The sequence below is a fragment of the Anguilla anguilla genome, chromosome 9 (assembly GCF_013347855.1).
Source record: "Anguilla anguilla isolate fAngAng1 chromosome 9, fAngAng1.pri, whole genome shotgun sequence".
NCBI classification, from domain to species: Eukaryota; Metazoa; Chordata; class Actinopteri; order Anguilliformes; family Anguillidae; genus Anguilla; species Anguilla anguilla.
The window spans coordinates 11,054,820-11,074,489 of record NC_049209.1 but is presented as its reverse complement, the minus strand read 5'-3'; the positions used below and the strand labels follow the sequence as shown (position 1 = coordinate 11,074,489).

At 39.1% G+C, this 19,670-nt stretch overlaps 1 protein-coding gene across 1 annotated transcript; it reads left to right on the top strand.

Annotated features, from left to right (window-relative positions):
• The first annotated feature begins 2,606 nt into the window (after positions 1-2,606).
• mtmr8 (myotubularin related protein 8) lies at positions 2,607-18,443 on the top strand. Its single transcript, XM_035433946.1, has 14 exons — positions 2,607-2,797; positions 3,807-3,929; positions 4,257-4,419; positions 4,615-4,772; positions 6,457-6,585; positions 7,208-7,342; positions 7,616-7,748; positions 7,996-8,105; positions 8,464-8,589; positions 9,714-9,763; positions 12,616-12,816; positions 13,164-13,292; positions 14,304-14,430; positions 14,910-18,443. Exons 1-14 carry the CDS (start codon positions 2,774-2,776, stop codon positions 15,231-15,233), a joined length of 1,932 nt encoding a protein of 643 aa, XP_035289837.1. The 5' UTR covers positions 2,607-2,773; the 3' UTR covers positions 15,234-18,443.
• The last annotated feature ends 1,227 nt before the right edge of the window (positions 18,444-19,670 follow it).

The following is a 19,670-nucleotide window of genomic DNA, read 5'->3' as shown; positions in this document are numbered from 1 at the left end:
CGTCAATGTGCATGACTGGTTTCTTTTACACATTTATCCATATGTTGCTGAATGAGTAAAGTGCGTGTTAAAAGAAATGTGTACTAGTTGACTGTCATATTGAAAAAGGTTATGCCTAAATCATAAATTTGTGAAGATTTATTATGTGTAGTAAATTTAGTAGCCTATGTATTGGCTTCACCTATCAACAACAACCTGATTACAGACACGCCAGGAACTTTTTTCCCTCATTTAATCACAGTTTCAACATGGTTTCCTCAGTAATTTAATAGGTTCAGGTAATTTCAAAAGAGACAGGGCTTGCATTCTCAAATTGCAAGCAAGCATTTAGTACTTCAATAGGGGCTCTTTTCTGGGCTAAATGGGCCATGCTCTTGAGTAGTGGAATTTCAAGTGTTTGGTGGTGGTTTGTTTGGGAATGGGCTTAGTCTTAGTCTGGCAAAGCCCAAAGATTTGGATTTCTATGCTTTTAATTGATGTGGCCCAAACAGATGTCAACAAGTGGCCATGCTGATGGTGGGTGTGGTCTCTGAGGGGATTTGGGTGGGGGTTGATCTGCTATTTTTGCACCCGCAGGCCTCAATAATCCAATGACACCAGGTAGGGAAGACTGTGTTAATCTCCCCAGAGATGGATTTGGGTGAGGTGTGATAATAGAGTTCGAGTCTGGCTGTAAAAAAAAGGATGTGTGAAAAGTAAACAAGATGGCATGCTCCGGTAAGAAAATAGTGCACCTCTAAACTCAACAGAGTTTTGCAGGGCAGTCGTGAATGGAATGGAATCCACGTCTCTTCCAGTTACCAAGAGTATCCGCAGACTGGAGTACAAGGTGTGTCAAAAGAAAGGGGCATGTCGAAAGCAAATGGGGCGTGTCAAAGCATGTTTCTATTGGCTGATGATTCTGTTAGTTATATTATCCAATCAAAAGCATCCCCCAAAGAAGGTGTATCGAGTCCTGCTTTAACTCAAGCTGGACCATCTAAGCGAAGTAGGCTATAATAGAACACCAAAAATGTGTCTTATGAATGTAAGATAAATAGATTAATGAAGTCAGAAGTTACCTGCATGTGTGAGCGCATAATGCTATTTATTTATTTACTGTGTCCTTGGTTCAAATGCAGCCAGGGCCTTTCTATTTGGTGTTTGCATATTCTCCCCCCTGTACACGTGGATCTCCTCCGGCTACGCCGGTTTGCTCACACAGTCCAAAAACATGCAGATTAGATTAATTAAAGATTCTAGATTGCCCCTATGTAAGTGAGAGAGTGAATGGTGTGTGTGCACTGTGATAGGCTGGTGACCCATCCAGGGTGTATTCCGGCCTCTCGCCCAATGCTTGCTAGATCCAGAACCCCCCGCGAACCTAACCACGAATAAGCGGGTTAGATTATGTATGGACGCTCGTATGCGGGCCTGAAAATGTAAAAGAACTAGAAAAGAAAAGAAATTATTCTCATAGTGTGACTACTACTAATAATAAGAATAACATGGTGAATACATTTTTTAAAAGTAATTCCTTGTTGCAATATGCTCTCCTTTACCAGGCATGGAAGAGGAACACATTGGTTGAGACACACAGCACATTTTCATGCCACTTTAATAATGATAATTGTCCTCACTATTACAATAAGTTTAATTTGTACAACTATTTTTTATGAATAGAATAGTTGGAAAGGGCTTTGCGAATACATGGCAATAGCATTAATATCGAAAAACTGTTTGTAATATCAAGAGTCAAGTGGTAGTGTTTCACAAATTTCAAGTCACCATCACTGTGAATATTGACAGGCGTATTTATTGACCATGAGATGTCACAGGAGAGGCAGGTGTCAAATGTTTCACGACATCGACACTTTAACAACGTAATTGCTTCAACTATGTCATATGTCAAACCTTCGCGCCGCCCATCACTATTTTAAGATGGGCCTGCATCCAATTACAGTACATAGGCTACGTTTTCTGCTCATTATATACATTACTACATAAATGCGTCTCTTTAAACATACTAAGAAATGTCTTTACAATATCCAGATAATGTAGGCTACCAATGTGTGTGTGTGCGCGCGTGCGTGTGTACGAGCGCGCCCTCGCGCCCGCGCATGTGTCGGGATTGATATAATACAAAGAAATTAGTTCAATAGAGACACCTAGCGAGTGGACCAGAAACTGCTCATAGGCTACTATCATTGAAGATTTGCGCCCGCACTTCATTCGAGCGAAGATTTCAGCTGTTGCCTGAGCAAAACCGTTGTAGAAAGTAGCCGAATGCGTTCATAAATAAAATAACTATTACAAACAATTATATACAACTAGATAAAAATACATGTCTCCTTACATGTTAGACTTTGTACGATTAATTGTTTAATTAGGCATCACAGGGAAATAAAAATGGTAGGCTGTTTCCAGAGACATTGGTAAAATCAGATATGTTACTATAGCTAGGAATTTAGATGGCTAGAAAATATCGAATGCGTGATTACTTTTAAAATAAAATGGCATTGTACTGACAATGCATTTATTTGTATTTTATATTCGCTTTACGGGAACATAAAATGATCTGCGGCGGATTACTGTCTCATCGCGGACCTTGCTCTCGCGTTGTTTGGGTTCCTTTGATCAGATGACTTCGAAAATACATAGGAAATATGGCGTGTGGAGGATGATTTCCTGTAGACCGTAGTAGGAAATATAAAGTAATAGATTTGGAACAATAATTACAGAGACCAGCTCTGCTGCGCAAAGCACAAGGATCTTAGTATACCCCAGCCTTGTCATGGAGCACATTACCACCCCAAAGGTACGAATCAGTATAACGTTAACTGAACCCTTTTCCGTGTGTTGATAGCTAGGTTGTTAGCTACGTGCAACTGGACAGCTAGCGAGCGCTGGGTACATGATTGATGCCAGCTAACTTTTGTGGGTAGCGAGCGAAGGCATATCAAGTTAGTTTAGATTTAGATAACACCTAGCCAATTCGACGTATTACTAACACAGAGATGACTGTTAACATGCTAACTGTTAACAGTTTTCTTGCTTGCTCGAATATTAGTCTGCGGACCTAACAGCCTATCGATAATTTACCGCAAGTGTCCTCCCACAGTTGGTTAACCCAAAATCAGAAACGTTAGTTATACTTAAACTTGTGCTAAACTTAAAATGTGTTATGTTAACAATACAACAATTTTAACGTAGTTGTTTAATTGCAATATAATTGTATATAAAATCAGTGTAAATCAGGGATTGTGTCGAAAAATAGCATATTGATTTGAACTTTATATCGCTCTGACATTTCACAATACCAGCATTACACGTATTTACGTATGTTTGCTATGAGGAACCTGCTCTAGTGATCATCTTCTAATGAACGTATAAGGTTTGTAGTGCGATCTTACTAGATTGTTAGATGCATACTTGGGTCGTTATAACATTGCAGTGGTCTGTTTTTGTCACTGAACGAGAGTACCCGATTAGTTTGAGAGTCATGAAGTGTAAAATATTCTCATTTTCTAGGGATTGTAGATGATAACTTTAGTATCTATTTGAATATCCTGCTCTATAGAACATGGCAGTCTGCAGAGCAGGATATGAGATGGCATTTCACATTATTGCAAGCCAGCAGATTAGTAGGAACTTCAGTTTGAGGTTTCCTGAAGTGCTCATGTGTTTTGTTTTCTTCTAGGCATTTGGGAAGTAATAAATTCTGGAAATGTTTGCCATTTAAAAAAAACTTGTCCAGGAAACATGTTTGAAAGCAGTTTGTCATGGATTGTGCGCTAACTGCTCTGCATTTATTTTGAACGTGTCAGGTAGAACAAGTAAAGTTATTGGACAGATACACCTCTAAGAAGCCAGCAGTGGGCACACTTTATCTGACAGCGACACATCTGATCTATGTGGAAACGACCGGAAATGTGCGCAAGGAGACCTGGGTAAGAAGTGCAATATATTTTATTTTTGTGCATCTTGTGTATGGAATAATTCTGTGTTTTTGAATTAACACCCCCATCCCACCACCCCACCCCCAATGTTTGCAACAACTGGAATAGTCATATTTTGTCGGTTTTTGAAATGCTGCTTTCTTTACAATAAAATAGAGCATGCCTAGTATGTAAATATTAGGATCTCACTCTAAAGGAGTTTACAGGTTTTGTCTTTCACTTGTTTGTGTCCCTTGATGAAGACTGAAGTGGATTTTCAGGATGGATTAACCATGAAAATACCAGATTTAACAGTTCTGGTCTCTCCTTACCCGACAGATTCTGCACCATCACATTGCCACGGTAGAGAAGCTACCCTTAACCACCACTGGATGCCCACTTCTTATCCACTGCAAGAATTTCCGTGTGGCCCACTTTGTTCTTCCTCGTGAGAGGGACTGTCAAGAGGTTTCCCAGTCCTTGCTGAAACTATCCCAGCCAGGTATTGTTGCTTTCTCCCATAGCTAGTCGTATTGTCCATTGATGATATGCTCCAATCAATCAAATCCAGAAGGGCAAAGGACCAGCATAATTTGCCATTTGGTCATATTCTGCATTGACAGTGTGTGACCACAAGTGTGTTATGTATACTGTCAAATTACTATATATTTTTAAGTCTGAACTTTTCTTTCAACAGCTAAAGAAGAAGAGCTGTATGCATTTCTTTACAACCCTAAACAAAATGAAAACGACAGAAAAGCTGGGTGGAGTATTGTGGACCTGAGTGTGGAGTTTAGAAGAATGGGGCTGCCCAATGACTTCTGGGAGTTGACTGATCTCAACAAGAACTATGGGGTAACTGTCTTTCTGGGTCTTAGTGTATGAGGCTTCTTATGTTTTGCTACATTTGTTTTTGTCCATTTCCAGCAGCTGTCAGTCGAGAAACGGCAGCTGCAAATCCCCCGCATAGGATTTTAAGAAATCTAGATAGTAGCCCTTGAGATGCAATGTCTTCTCATCGAGGGGGTCCTGAAGTGGATGGGCTAAAACAAACTGCACGGTCAATAGGCCACACTGGTGTGAAACTATAAGCAGCATCTCAGCAAAAAAATGTTTTCAACATACAAATATGCCAAATTCCTCACGCATACATATCAAAATGAGGCTAACGTTAGCACTTCATTGCCAGCTAACAACAGCCTATTTGCTGTATTGTTAACTGTGAATTTCACAAATTAACTTAAAATTTAAATATATTTATTTAATCACTCTGCTAACTATATAATGGACTTGATAAATTGTCTGATGTCTTTAATAGGCATAATTATAGCTTATCTTTCAGCAAATGTATGTGTGTCTGTCTAGATAATGGTATTGGCATTAAGATGCGAGTGTAATCCACAACAGACGCTTTTCCAAGTTTGTCTTCGGCTTGGGGAATGGAATAAAAATAACACCCCCTCCCCCAACAACACCCTAGAAGAAGCTTTGCAACTTGTAGTTACATTTTTTCCTGCTGTCAACTATAATGATGTTGCAGACAGTGTTGGAGCTTGATGCTGGAGGAAGCCGTACATGACATTCATTTTAAAGCAATGATTCGTGGACTGCTGTGTCGATCATAATTTGCTAACTGTTAATTGGCCACTTTCATCAGACGACTTCGATAAGACGTTATTGGCAGATGTTGCTAAATGGGAAAAGTGATTGATTGTGGGACTGGATTTGCATTTCTGATGATAAAACTGAAAGGAAAAAGAAGAAAGAGGAGAAAATGCAAAATAACCCAAGTTTGTGGCTTTTAACGTGTGGACGTGTAAGGTTGTATCTGTGTTTGCATGAGGTCAGAAGGTACAGAAGTTAATGTGCTTAAGGGCTGAGAGTCTGTGGTCATTGTGGTTATTTCTGTAGGAAACCCTGAAAAGTGCCAAACTCTCAGTTCTGAATAGGTATGGGGCATGCCCCACCAAGGTGTAACTTGGTGGATGCCATACCTGCCATCTCAGTACACAATTCTACCTTAGCAGACTCCTTATCTCTGTTGCATTGCTCTCCTTATCTTGGGCACTGTATTAAAGGAACCCCCTACTTCCCATTTGTAAATTATCTAAATGCTATTACAATTGTTGTGCATTACTTAGTAATTACTGTAATTGTTATGCATTACTTTTCGATGTATCTGTAGCATATTTGTGTATGAATCCAGGAAGAATAGTTCAATTGAACAAATTGGTTTCTAAATAAATAAATAAATAAAATAAGAAAACATTTTTTCAAAATACTATCAAGATTTGACTGAGGGGCACAACTGAACTCTGTCACCGTCATTCCGGGGTATCTCCGTATAAAAATTTCTGCTTTAACGGTGTTCTTATGACACACCTGCAGCCTAAAGATAAGTGGCCTTTACAGGTTGTTCATGAAGCAGATGACCTCCACTGTTACCGTGGTACTCCCAGAAACCCTCCAGTGTTATGTGGTGTTCACAAAAACCACCCAGTGCTCCTATGATACTCCAGCTGACTGTTTTCCCCCACAGATCTGTAGCACGTACCCTGCAGCGCTGGCTGTTCCCAAGGTGGCAAGCAAGCCCACAATAGTGGGAAGCTCCAAGTTCAGGAGCAGAGGACGCTTTCCCGTTCTCTCCTACTTCCACAAACTGACAAATGTAAGTGAAATGCATGTTATGTGACACTACAGCCAATGAAACGTCCCTATGAGGTGTAATAATGGTGTACTAAGAGTTAACTGACCAGTCACTAGTCAAAATACGTCCGACTCAGACATGGAGAAATCACTGTGCAGTCTGTCTGGCCCTGTTTTTGTGAGTGGCTCCTATTGTGATTGGTCCTCCTATTGTGATTTTAGTACACCCAGGCATTCAGCATGCCTTATCCAGATCTTATCCAGACCATACAGCTTTATTTACTGAAATATCCTGCTGTAATCCTTTCTCAATGGTACAATGGTAGTGCTTCGACTGGAATTGAACCTGTAAGCTCTAAGCTACAAGACCAGTTCTCTGACCATTATGCTGCAATGCCCCTCCTGAAATCTGTGGTGTGAAGCGATATATAAGCATACCCCACAGACGAGATTGTATTTCATAGCAGGGCCATAACCTACAAATAATCTATTTATTCACTGTGGGATAGTGGGTAAGTGTAATAACACAGTCGGAAATCAAATCCAATTTTCCTGTGTCAGGGGAGATGCTAGTATTGTATTAAACTACTGGGTAATGTATCAAGGCTGAGTCTGAAGCATTTCACTGGACCCTGGTCCCTCAGGCTGCAATCTGCAGGTGCAGCCAGCCCCTGTCTGGGTTCAGTGCTCGCTGTGTGGAGGATGAACAGATGCTTCAGGCCATCAGCAAGGCTAACCCCAAGAGCCCCTTCATGTATGTGGTGGACACCCGACCAAAGGTACCCAATCATTTACATTTAAATGTTTAGCACAAGGGCTAATTCAAAGCAACTTACAAAATGGTGCACGAGATAAGGTTAGTTTAAACACCAGTATAAAGGCAGATTGCCTGTAACATAACTGAAACACAGCTTCACTGTTTTGTAAACACTGTGCTGTAATGAACTTGTCATTTCACATAAATATCATTCTGGAAAGGAATTTGTAATGTGTGGGTTTTTGGAGTGGAGCACTGCCTCACGGACAGTCCTCTGTGTTCCCCTCTCGAGCAGTTAAATGCCATGGCGAACCGTGCCGCGGGGAAGGGGTACGAAAACGAAGACCATTATTCCAACATCCGCTTCCAGTTTGTGGGCATCGAGAACATCCACGTGATGAGAAACAGCCTGCAGAAGCTGGTGGAAGGTGACCGGGCCGACATGACGACAGCAAATACAGCTCATTCTTTCGCATGCTGTATAGACAAATCATTTACCAGTTGGTTTAGGTTGTAACTTATTACACCACTATGAGTGAAATTGTTTTAAATGCACATTGAGCCAACATGTGAACCGTTGAGAGTTAGTTAACTTGTCATTACTGTTTGGTTTGGCCAGTATATTACACCTTTTAACAAAACGGCCCCTCCCCCTGATTTCCCCCCCCCCCCCAGTATGTGCAATGAAATCTCCAACAATGAGCGACTACCTGACGGGACTGGAGAATTCAGGCTGGCTGCGCCACATCAAAGCCGTCATGGATGCAGGGGTCTTCTTAGCAAAGGTATTGTGTCCTGACAGAATGCCAGAACTCTGCATCTGGCACTGACTTTACTCCCTCTGAAGGCCGAGACCTAATGGTTTTTAATTTGGTTAAAATTTAGAAAGTGTAATTCCTGGCAGGGATTATGTACTGGGTGAATAGCTATATAAAATACTTTTTTTAGCAGGGACTGTATGGGAAAATATATTTCTGGAGTCCGTCAATGCCTTGAGCGGGCTTGGGGTTATGATCATTTTGTGTTTGGTTTCAAAGGTAAATCGTAAACGATCTTATCCAGTCAGAGCTCAGCAGGACCGTAAAGCGCTTGTGGTGATGTGAAGGGGGTGGATTTAGAGGTGAACGCGCTCTCTCCGGACAGGCCGTGGTGGAGGAGAAGGCCAGTGTGCTGGTGCACTGCTCCGATGGCTGGGACAGGACTGCCCAGGTCTGCTCCCTGGCCAGTGTCCTCCTGGACCCCTACTACCGGACCATCACAGGCCTGATGGTAGGACATTTTGTCCTGATAATGTTCACATTTTGGGCATTTTGCAGACACTGTTATCTACAGTGATTTGAGGGAATGTATAGATTAGGGCAACAGCGGTTATGCTAAATTGTTGAGTCACAACTGACCGTAGTAGTCAAGTACATCATTTGGCATCACAAGGTTCTATGCTGTTGTGGGTGGTAGAGAAAAATATGGGATGCAGTATTATTAGGAAGCAAATGGGTTAAGGATTACAGTTTTAGGTTAAGCATTGGCAGGGCTCTAATGTTAGACACTCTAATGTGGTGTTTGAAGCACATCCCCTATGAATAGGTTATTGCTGGTTCTTGCCTTGATACAGTCTTCTAATGTGCGTAACTGCCACTGTGTGAAAAGCACATTTATATGTGAAACCTCAAAGGTTTCACATGTGAAAGGTTTAGAATTTAACAATATAACATAATCGATTTACAGTTGTTTTTCTAAAGTGGTATCAAGTTTTTAAAGGAGAAATTCACCTGAAAATGCAAACAACAATATTTGTGCATATATTTGCAGATATAAAATTGTGTATATATCTGATAAAAAGGACCCAAAGAAGATGGCTTTCTTAACATTCAGACAAATGGATCCTGATTATTAAAGGAGGGAAGACCCCTTTTCCTGTTTTAATATGACAATTAAGTGTGCCTTGGGGTTCAATATGATGCTCTTATATTTTATATTTTATCTTCAAAGGGTGTACCCAGCCATTTAAATTTTCCTCTTGCCTCCTCGTAATTCATTGCAAAGTCATTTCCTCTGTTTTTGAGATATCCTTAAAGTGCTTGATGGGAAATGTATTACAATGCCAAATTGGAAAAGTAGTGTTGCCGAACATGACAGAATTAAAAAAAAGATTCATAGCCTATGAAAATACATCAAGCTGTATTTGGTTAGATTCCTACCACAGGAAAAGTAGGTAACGTCTAAATTGAACTAACTGTGGTGAATTTTTTCTTTAATGAAAGCAGACTAACATTTTTGTGATATTAGGACTGACTGGTTGTTTAGCATATCGATGTCTAAAACTATTAACGATAGTATTCACTTGCTTGAATGTTTGAATTTAACATGCCATTCTCTCTGTCTCTCGTCTGAAGGTTTTAATAGAAAAAGAATGGATTTCTATGGGTCATAAATTCACACAAAGGTATTAATATTTAATATCTTTTTGAAACTAAGTGTGCTGCATAGCAAATGTATTTTTACCTTAAGGCCAGTTCAGATCAAGAAGTCATCAGCTTAAGAATATTTTGCAGTTTTTTCAGTTTTTGTGACCTCTAGGGTTTTAGAACATTTGCTGATGGCTGCTGTAGTTTCTTGAGATTCAGCTTGTCATATGTTGAATCCAGTGTCCAACATCTCACCAATTTCATAGCCCTGTTTTATTACAACTCATATGTTAACCCCTTTTGTGTACTGTGCAGTCTGTACTTGGCAAGAAACTCCAGTCTCATTTAATCTGTTCTCACAGTTTTGATCTGAACTGTACTTTATATACTTAGCAGAATAAAAAAATTATGGGTTCCCTAAAATAGTCCTGTTGGAGAACCAATTTTCATTAATTTTACTTTGATGTGTTGTTTCAGAAGTTGATTATCTCTTTATTTAAATCTTTTAAATATCCATAGGTTTAATTTTCTGAGAAGGCTTAGAGGAGATGATAGCAATGCAGTGTGGTAGAATGCTGTGACATGGAGGACCAGGCTTAGATGCTGGCACTGCATTGGTTTGAGCATGTTTACTGCTCAATGTACGCTGCATGGCCAAAAGTATGTGGACACCCCTTCTAATTGGGGTGGGTTACTGTAGCCACACCCATTACTAACAGGTGCATAAAATCTAGCATACTGCCTTGCAATCTCTATAGACAAACATTGGTAGTAGAATGAGTCATACTGAAGAGCTTGGTGACTTTCAACATGGCACTGTCATAGGATGCCACCTCTGCCCTGCTAGAGCTGCCCTGGTCAACAGTAAGTCTAGGAGTAACCACAGTTCATCCATGAGGCCAGGAGAATGCTACCTACCCAAATGCATAATGCCAACTGTGAAGTTTGGTGGAGGATCTTCATTCTGACCTCATCTCATTGTATTTAATTTGAGCCATTGAAGCCTCATTGGATTATAACAATATGTTTTATAACAAGCTCATTAATTACTAGTCTTGCCCCATTTCCAGTCACCGTTCTAGCAATGTTGTGATCACATCACCAAAACATTGCTGTCATGTTCTAACCACACTGACTTCTAAAAACCACTGTCTGACATTATATCCGACGTTCTTATCCCATTAAAGACATTAAGGAAATAAAATCTGTAATGTAGTTTTTGACACTCGTTTCTTATGGTTGTGTTTATTATCCAAAGCCTCATTTGTGACAAAACATGACAATTATGTGTAATCTCTGCTTTGAAGTAAATTACTGAGAGATAACTTCACCTACCTGGAGTTTATTGAACTGATGTCTTTTGGAACACCTGCATGACTCACACCTCTTATGTGTTTGCCTGTTGTCAGAGACTTTCATTTTAGTCCAGATTGATGCCGGATACATAACATTATACTATATACTATATTATGTTATATATTAACAATGGCTTTGTAGTCAATGTTTGTAACCTATTTGTGTTAACTTTGAACTGAAAAAAAGAAATCATGTGTGAGAGATACAGTACATGGTCTAATATCACTGTCATTTTCCCAAGCATCGTTGGTGTGTGCTGCTGCAATGGCTAAAAGCTTAAAAGCTTTGCAGCGATCCGTATGAGAACAATGACTCTGGCTTGGGGCTCCGCAGTGTAATGCATCTCCTGCTTTTCTTCTGCGAGCGCCCCTTTCATAGAACATCTTCATTCCACTGGCAACGGAGAACTGAAAAAGATCTGAGACATTTATTTTAGTGTTCTCAAAATAACACTCCATTGTAATGGGCTTGCTTTTATGGATTTTTATGGAAATGTTGTCTTCCATTGGGGTTGCAGCTGGCCTGAAGGGTGCTCTAGGCCAGCTGTACAGAACCAAACCATGCAGATAATCTAACCAAGTCACAGGGGTTAAACATTAGATTTTAGTACTGGGAAGGGTTATTACTCAGCAGTTATAAAAGCCTTTTAGAGCAAAAATGTAACCATGTCACAATCTGAAGGCCAAATTTTTAGATTATGCATTTCGCTAAAAGGTGTATGTGTTCAGCTAGTTTCTCAAAGTACTGCCGATTTTGTATTAAAAATGTATTTACCAAAATACGTACGTATCTATTCAAAATTGTCTGCATGTATTGAGATGATAGTTAAAATGCTATGGGCCTGTAAAGTTAGGAGTCCGCACCTTTGCTATAAAAGTTCAGTCAAAATGCAACACAAAGAATGTGTAATGCTTTACTCTTTGGTGGTTAGCGTAATAGTTGAAAGAACACAATTTCTCTTATATATATACAAACAAGACCAGGTTAAAACCTAGTATATGGCTGGACCTAACACACGTGATCCAGCCGACCAATGGTATAACTTCATAACTCGGCCGACCAATGGTGTAACTTCATCACTCAGTCACAGACATTCGCGTTTGTAGGGTTGGCCCCGCTGTTGTGGTCCAGCCAAAAATATGTTATATTTATATGCAATGCACAGTTTTATTCATAATATACCCTGAGGTGTCACTTATATCCTTCCACTTTGTTCCTGTAGCGCTTTCATGTTACATGTACCTCCATTCAGCACTTATATTGCACTTGTATTGTTATCTTGATGTTGTAGCTAGTCATGCCTCCTAGTTTGACTTAACTTTGCTCTCTGACCTAGCCTATGCTTACTGTTTGAACAGTACTTAATGTGTTCATGGCTATTATTAACTGTTACATAATGAGTACTGTACCTTATTGGACCTGTGTTTTGTAGTTGTTCCAATGACCTTTGGTTTGCACTTATTGCACGTCGCTTTTGATAAAAGTGTCTGCCAAATTAATGTAATGTCATCTAAAGTACAAAACTTTTTTATAGGTGTGGCCATTTAGAAGGGGACCCCAAGGAGGTGTCTCCTGTTTTCACCCAGTTCATTGAGTGCCTCTGGCACCTGATGGAGCAGTACCCCTGTGCTTTTGAGTTCAATGAAAAGTACCTCATCGAAATCCACGACCATGTTTACTCCTGCCAATTTGGGAACTTCATCGGAAACTGCCAGAAAGAGCGGGTAGAGCTGAGGTGAGGACCCCCTTAACTGCTTTCACTGTGGTTTATTGTGACAGGAGGAAGTGTCGTTTCTTCACCTCAGCGAGTTCTGTTTCTGCCAACATTCTCAGCAGAGGTTAAAATGTGAACTTGGGGCCGTTTGTTTTTAATGCAATCTAATGTAAGATGAGTATTTATGACTGAAACCTATTATTTTCTTATTTAGAGTGTGTATTGAATTACATTAGTTTTTTTCTACAGTCTCTGCTCTACAGCATTTAGGATTCATCAGAGTTATCGGACAGGATTTGTTATGTTATAATTTTGTTCATTAGCATTTGTATAGATCATTTAGTATAACACTGTATATCACTGTTTAGGCTAGAGGAGAGGACCTACTCTGTTTGGTCTTACCTTCTGGAAAAGAAGGAAGAGTTCATAAACCCTCTGTACAAAGGCCTCTTAAAGATTGCCATGCTGAGACCGAACACTCTACCCTTCAACTTCAAGTAAGTTCAAGTTTCCATATCATCTCACTATGTGAGCATGACGTCTTACACACTTGAGGATATATTTTCTTGAAACAATGCTCTTACCGCATAGGCACAGTCAATGGATCAGTGCATGAGCACGCTGCGGGGTGGCTACTGAATATTGGTATTTTTGTGACCATAGGCAAGGAGTGCACCACTCACAATGCATGGCACAGGTGGAAAATGGGCTGGATTAGGCTATTATCAGTGGGTGTGTTGCAGCTGAATTCAGTCATAGCCAATCAAATGACCTTTTTTCATTCCCTTTAAGAGCCGTGCACTTTGTGCCAATTTTCTTGGTTTACCACTGCAGTGGAAGTCGATATTAGAAGAAGCTTCTCTTGAGAGTGTAGAGTCGGGCTGTCACAGTTTGAACGAATCTAATTAGAGAAATTCATTTGAACCTTAGTTTTAATTTCCCATTTGTTTAAATGTGCAATGCTATAACTAAGATATAATGACTGAATAATGATAACTGTATCTTGAAATTTTATTGAACAAAATAAAACCAGGGAAGTTCATAACAGAGCCAATGATGCTGTTCACAGCAGTAAAATGACTGCAGATCAACTGGGAAAGCCTCGAAATTAGCAACTCGCTGTACACTGGGCTGCGACTTGCAGCGCAGACCTGGTCTGGGCGGGCAGGCGGCGCGGGCACGAATTGCAGACTGCACTGACACCAAAATTGCTGTGTGCAGCTCGATCTTCACTGACACACCCCCAACAGCAGCTCTCCCTCTTCGGCCCACGGCAGGGCACCAAATTACTGAACGGGCTCAGGCATGTGAAAATCCATGAGCAAAATACCGCAATTTTCCGCACACCATGCACTGTCCAGAAAGCACAGCCCTCAATGTCAATATATTGCCAAATGCCATAATGGCCATAGTCATGGTGAGTGTTTCTTTTCAGAGTTGCCACTGTATTTTTTCTGCAGTGTGTGTTTGGAATAGGAATAAGCTGAATGAAAAAAAAATTTCTCCAGGTTTTGGTGCACCATGTATAACCGTTTTGACAAGGGAATGCATCCAAAGCAGTCGGTTCTGGAACACCTGCTTACTCTCATGCGACAGAAGTCAGAGGAGGAAGAAAACGTGACAGAACTTCAAAAAGTAAGTAATTGCTGTGCTACACACACTGTAACTGTGAGATGCTAAGAAAAAAAGTTACGGTTAGTAATTAACAGATTGCCACAATACGGTCGTAAGTGTACCACTCTGCGTCGTCTGGAAGTGTGGTACAGTTTTATGGTGCAGTTAGTGCATCACTGAGTGGCCTATGGAAATTCAGTACATTTTATGGTACAGTCAGGTGGGCATCACTCACTGGCGTATGGAAATTCAGTACATTTTATGGCACAGTCCAGGAGTGTATTGCTCAGTGTCCTGTGGTAATGTGGTAAAGGTTATGATACAGTCAGGAGTTCATCACTCAGTGTTCTTTGGAAATGTAATGCAGTTTGCAAAGCAGTCATGACCCACCTTTTAGAATTTACCAGGTGAGCCATGTGGGAACGTTCTGTTGTATGTTTTTTTTAAGAAAAGAAACCTCTCCCTGATTTGTTGCCTCCTGTTCTCTTGTTCCACTGAAGAAGTTGGTAGCCATTGACAGGGTGAATGAAGAACATCTGTGTCAAGCCAGTGCTTCAGCCAAACAGCCCACAGAAGTGCCACCCACATCCCACAGTTCCTCTGTCCATGAAAGGAAATTAATGGCCCACTTGACCAATGGCACTTCAGAAGACACGGGCCCTATCACAGGCTCAGCCAATGGGAAAGGCCAAGATGAATGGTCAGGCCTAGAATCCAGCCTGACTGTTGCCAATGGCAAAACAGTTGCCTTGGAGATCCCCAAAACCAGCCGGATGGTTGAAGCAGAGTCTCCTACAAGGGCCACCACAACTGTGGAGGAGTAGCTGATATCTGGCTTGCATCATCTCTGAAAACACATGGGTCTTATTAGGAGATAAGAAACAACCTACAAGGATTTCCATCTTAATTGAATAATTGCATTAATTTTACCAAACTATTGGGATGGTAATTGCTGTGACTAGGTTGCAAGCAGGGAATATGCATAAAACTTGCGGGTGAGACAGGAAATTTCCTTAATCATTTGAAAGGCACTGTTTAGCTTCATTTTGGATCGTTGTTGTTGAAAAGTTTGCCAATGACTCAGTCTTTTATAGAGAAAGAGGTGCGACCTTGTGTTCATGCTGTGAATGTAAGTAGCCGAGGTGAATGTTTTGTGAGGTAGTAAGGGACACATTTTTAGCAAGAAAGCTTTGATTTTGCGCAAGAGTTATATTTACATGTGGCTAGCCATCTATATAAAGGGATTTAGGTAGCACAAACACTTAAAGGGAACACATTCCAAATATATAGGCCAGAATCAGTTTTGATTTGTACATTTTTTTATGTTTTGTGTATTGTAGCCTGCTTTAGTTAGACTGTAAGAACATTTTTTCCTGTATATTAAGAGACCTGCTCAGTCTGGAGTTGGAAATGCATTGTAATTACTATGCATAGGCCTTTGAGCAATATAGCAGGTGAATGCTATTTGATGAAAAATGGACTGGAAGTTTTTAAATCATTATAATTTGATTCATTTCTGTAGCGAAAGTAGCAGTCCTTAACAAATATTATGCAAGTATGATACGCTTCATATGTATGTCAGTTAGGTTCTTTTGACAGTTTGCACATATTACAGGAGATGCTTCCCCATGAATAAGTACAAGCTGATGATAATTAAGGCTTACATAAAGTGTTGTTGTGCAAAATGAATGATATGATTGTATTGTAAAATAATACCTTGAGTATTGTGGCCAGTTCTATTTCTAGTCATGAGTAGCAGAATTGGGTCTAGTCAGTATTATTGTTTTTTTTTTTTTGTTTTTTTGTTTGTTTTTTTCCCCAGTGTATTACTGACTGTGCCTGGATAACATTTTTTTGTTTTAGGCATTTAGCAGACATCCTTATCCAGAAGGAGTTACACAGATTATGCTCTCTAGATATAATCAGTTCATACAGCTGGATATTTACTGAAGCAATTCAGATTGAGTACCTTGCTCAAGGGTACAATGACGGTGCCCCATATTGGACACACACCTACAATCTCTGAATTACAGTTCCGGTTTCCTAACCATTGGACTACACTGGACTACAGTTTAGTACCACAACCTGCTGTTTCCCCTCAAACAAAAAAGTTGAACAAATTCTTGCAGTGTGCCTCTCGCAATACTATAACAGTATCTAAAGATGCCTGCATAGTATGTTAAAAAAGACACTGGGAGATTTTTAAAAATCATATATTTATCTGTTTTTTAGGTTAATTGCTTTTTCCTGTCAGTTTAATTCCATGTTAATTCCTTGTTTTTGCACTCAAAGCAATATTACTTAAGACTGTAGAAATAGACTTAATCTCTGTGTAGTTGAGATATTAAAATGATCAAGTACACTGGAAGTTTTCATTTCCAATTTGGGCTAGAAATAAAAGGTTGGATACAGCTGCTAGATAATGACTTAAGCATTACAAGACCTATTATTGGTGAGACATTTTACAAAACCCTGAAAACTATTAATAGTGGTTTATATCTACTTTTTGATGAGTGGGTATAGCCTATATTTTGACGTAATATGGACCCATTTTTAAAAATTTATTTGTTTTATAATATCACATTTTCTGACTGAAAAAGTGTGTACTAAGTCCAGGGTCAGAAATCCATATTTGTTACTCTTCGAAATTAATTGACTGAATCCTCTAATTCACAAACGAAGCAACACAATTAATCTGTTTCCAATATAAAGCTTTGTATAAAGAATTCTTTGAAATTTCTATTTGGCGCTTGATGCAAAGGAGTCAAAAGTTCAGTCAGTTTCTACATGCATAGATTGGAAAAAATAATGGCACACAGAGTAAGCCAGTGATTCTGTCATGTGCCTACAGTACAAGTGCCCAAACAAATGCCTCTCAGTAATGACAAAATTAATTCTGCCTGGGTTCTGAGTTGCTCTCATGAATGATGCATGAACGTTCATACTAGGTGAAATATATAGCTATAAATTTTCAAAACTTAAATTAAAGTGTCAAAGCATTTCAGTGTGTTGCACACAGGCATTAGTTCCTGAGATTTGTATGCAATTGGGTTGTTACTGTTCAATGTGTTATTGACCAGGTCTTGATGTCAGCTGATATGAGCCATGTGTATCAAATGTATTCAAGACAATACCAAGAGATTGTTGTTTCTTAAAAGGTTGCTCCAAGTTGGCTTGAAACCTTATATTTGGTACAAAAGACAAAAATTCATTCAATTGTTTGGTTTACTTGTCTTCCATTTTTTCAAAAGCAATTTTTGCCAATACAAATAAGATATTTTAAATATTCATTAAAATGCCATGTGAGGACACAATAATTGATAGAAGTTCTTACCCTTTTTGACAGTATTTGACTTTGTTTTACATAATTAAAGGGAAGTATAATTGCTTTGTTGGAAGAAATAATAAAATTACTTCAGGCAGAAGGGACGTGGAGTTCTGTGAACATATTTCTAGTTTATATTATGAATGTTTTATTTTTGGGAGAATTGATTAGTTTGTTAACATTTCCAAAGCCTTCTAAACATTTATTACAACGCTTCATTATGTAAACTTTAAAAACTATAAGCTTTGAATGTTGCTACTGTAAACCATGATGATGTAAAAAGGTGAGTTGTTTCAAACTGCTTTTAAATGCATTTGTCTCTCCTTTAAAAACACTGTACATCTTTGCTGATTCTGCTATTGTGAGAGCACAATACCATTTGGATGGACATTTCTGCTTTATTTTCTGTAGAAGTGTTTTCATTACATTTTTTAATGTCAAACAAGAAACTGGGGGGAAAATCTGTGTTGAAATGTTGCTAAAGTGAATGAGTATTTTACTTTTTGTTATAATTTTATTTGGAATTTTAAAAAATTGCATCAGTGTAATTTTCTCAAATGTAATTATTGTGCACTCTCACAAGACTTTTGTACTGTATTTGATAATGGCACTTTTTTTTTTTTTTTTCTTCTTCTTTAAAGTCCTTGAAAGAGCATTTTTGTAAGAAAATTCATCTTTTCCAGAATAAATGTTCTCAATATGTAATGTCCATGTTTACTTGCTCCTCCTTGTTTTTTCTTATCCTTAAAATCACAATGTAATTATTGTGCTGGTGAATATGTGTCATGTACATCTATCAGGATTTTTCTCTCCTCTCAACTTCATGTACTCACATCACACTTAAAAGGGTATTTTGTGCAGTAAAATTCCAAACTTGCTGTGGCAAATTAGGTTAAAAATGTATATGATTGTTTCTGCCATTTTTGATGGCAGAAACTACAGCAATGGAAATTACGTCATCAATATCCCCCTCTGAGCCATAAGCAATCAACTCTTTGTAGATTGGCTGGGAAAAGTCAATCCATTATTTCCATTGAGCTTATAGCATTTTCAGGAGCACGTGAAAACAAGTATGTATTCAAATCATGCAAGCAATCCTAAGAGGAAGACTTTGAAAGAAGTACTGAAGGAATTTGAGAGTGACAGTGAGGACGAACACCACTCTGGTCTGGAGAGCTTCGACTCTCTAGAAGCAGCGGCATGTGAAGACAGATCCTCTTCAGGATTTGTGAGTGTAAAATGGTAATATTAGCTGTTTACTTATGTTACGATTAGTTATGCTACTATTATTATTATTATTATGCTACTATTATTATCAGTTATCATAGTCGTACATTTAATAAATATTGTGCTTCAAGAATTGGGCACCTTTATGCAAAAAAGTCCAGTCACTATCTTTGGTAGTGCCTGATGATCTGCTTCATTTAACACAGCCACTCTTTGCATATGCAAATTACAGGGATACTTACAGCTGGTTCGCCCTTCCTCCTTACCCTTCCCCTGAAAGTTGAGCACAAGTAGGTCAGATGTGGGGCTTAGCCACAAATAGGGAATGTGGTTTGTGTAGTTCCAGAGGGTACCATCCCTGTCTGAAAAAAGGATATTCCATATTAGAGAGGATTGGTACCATTTGGAAAAGTTTTGGAGACACTCGGGTCCACCTTTGGTAAAACGTTACATTTTAATGCATTGTTCAATCGACTCCAAACTTTTTTCCTGGTGGTGTAGAAAACCTGAGGTGTGGTTGGAAAAAGAAATCTGGTTCGTATCAGAAGTATGTGTAATCACTACAGAATAATGAAAACACAAAACAATTTTTGGATTTCTTTGTTTTTCAGAATAAATATGCCCTGCATGTTTACTGAGTGAGACGCCCATAGGATCAAGTGATTTGGTCATTTTGGTATCAATGTGATCTTTATTTCAAACTTTGAAC

Excerpts from the sequence above, each read along its gene's own strand:
- mtmr8 (XM_035433946.1), top strand. The coding sequence starts at position 2,774 with ATGGAGCACATTACCACCCCAAAG. Across the intron at positions 2,798-3,806 it reads AGCACATTACCACCCCAAAG|GTAGAACAAGTAAAGTTATT; the intron begins GTACGAATCAGT and ends TGAACGTGTCAG. Across the intron at positions 13,293-14,303 it reads ACTCTACCCTTCAACTTCAA|GTTTTGGTGCACCATGTATA; the intron begins GTAAGTTCAAGT and ends AAATTTCTCCAG.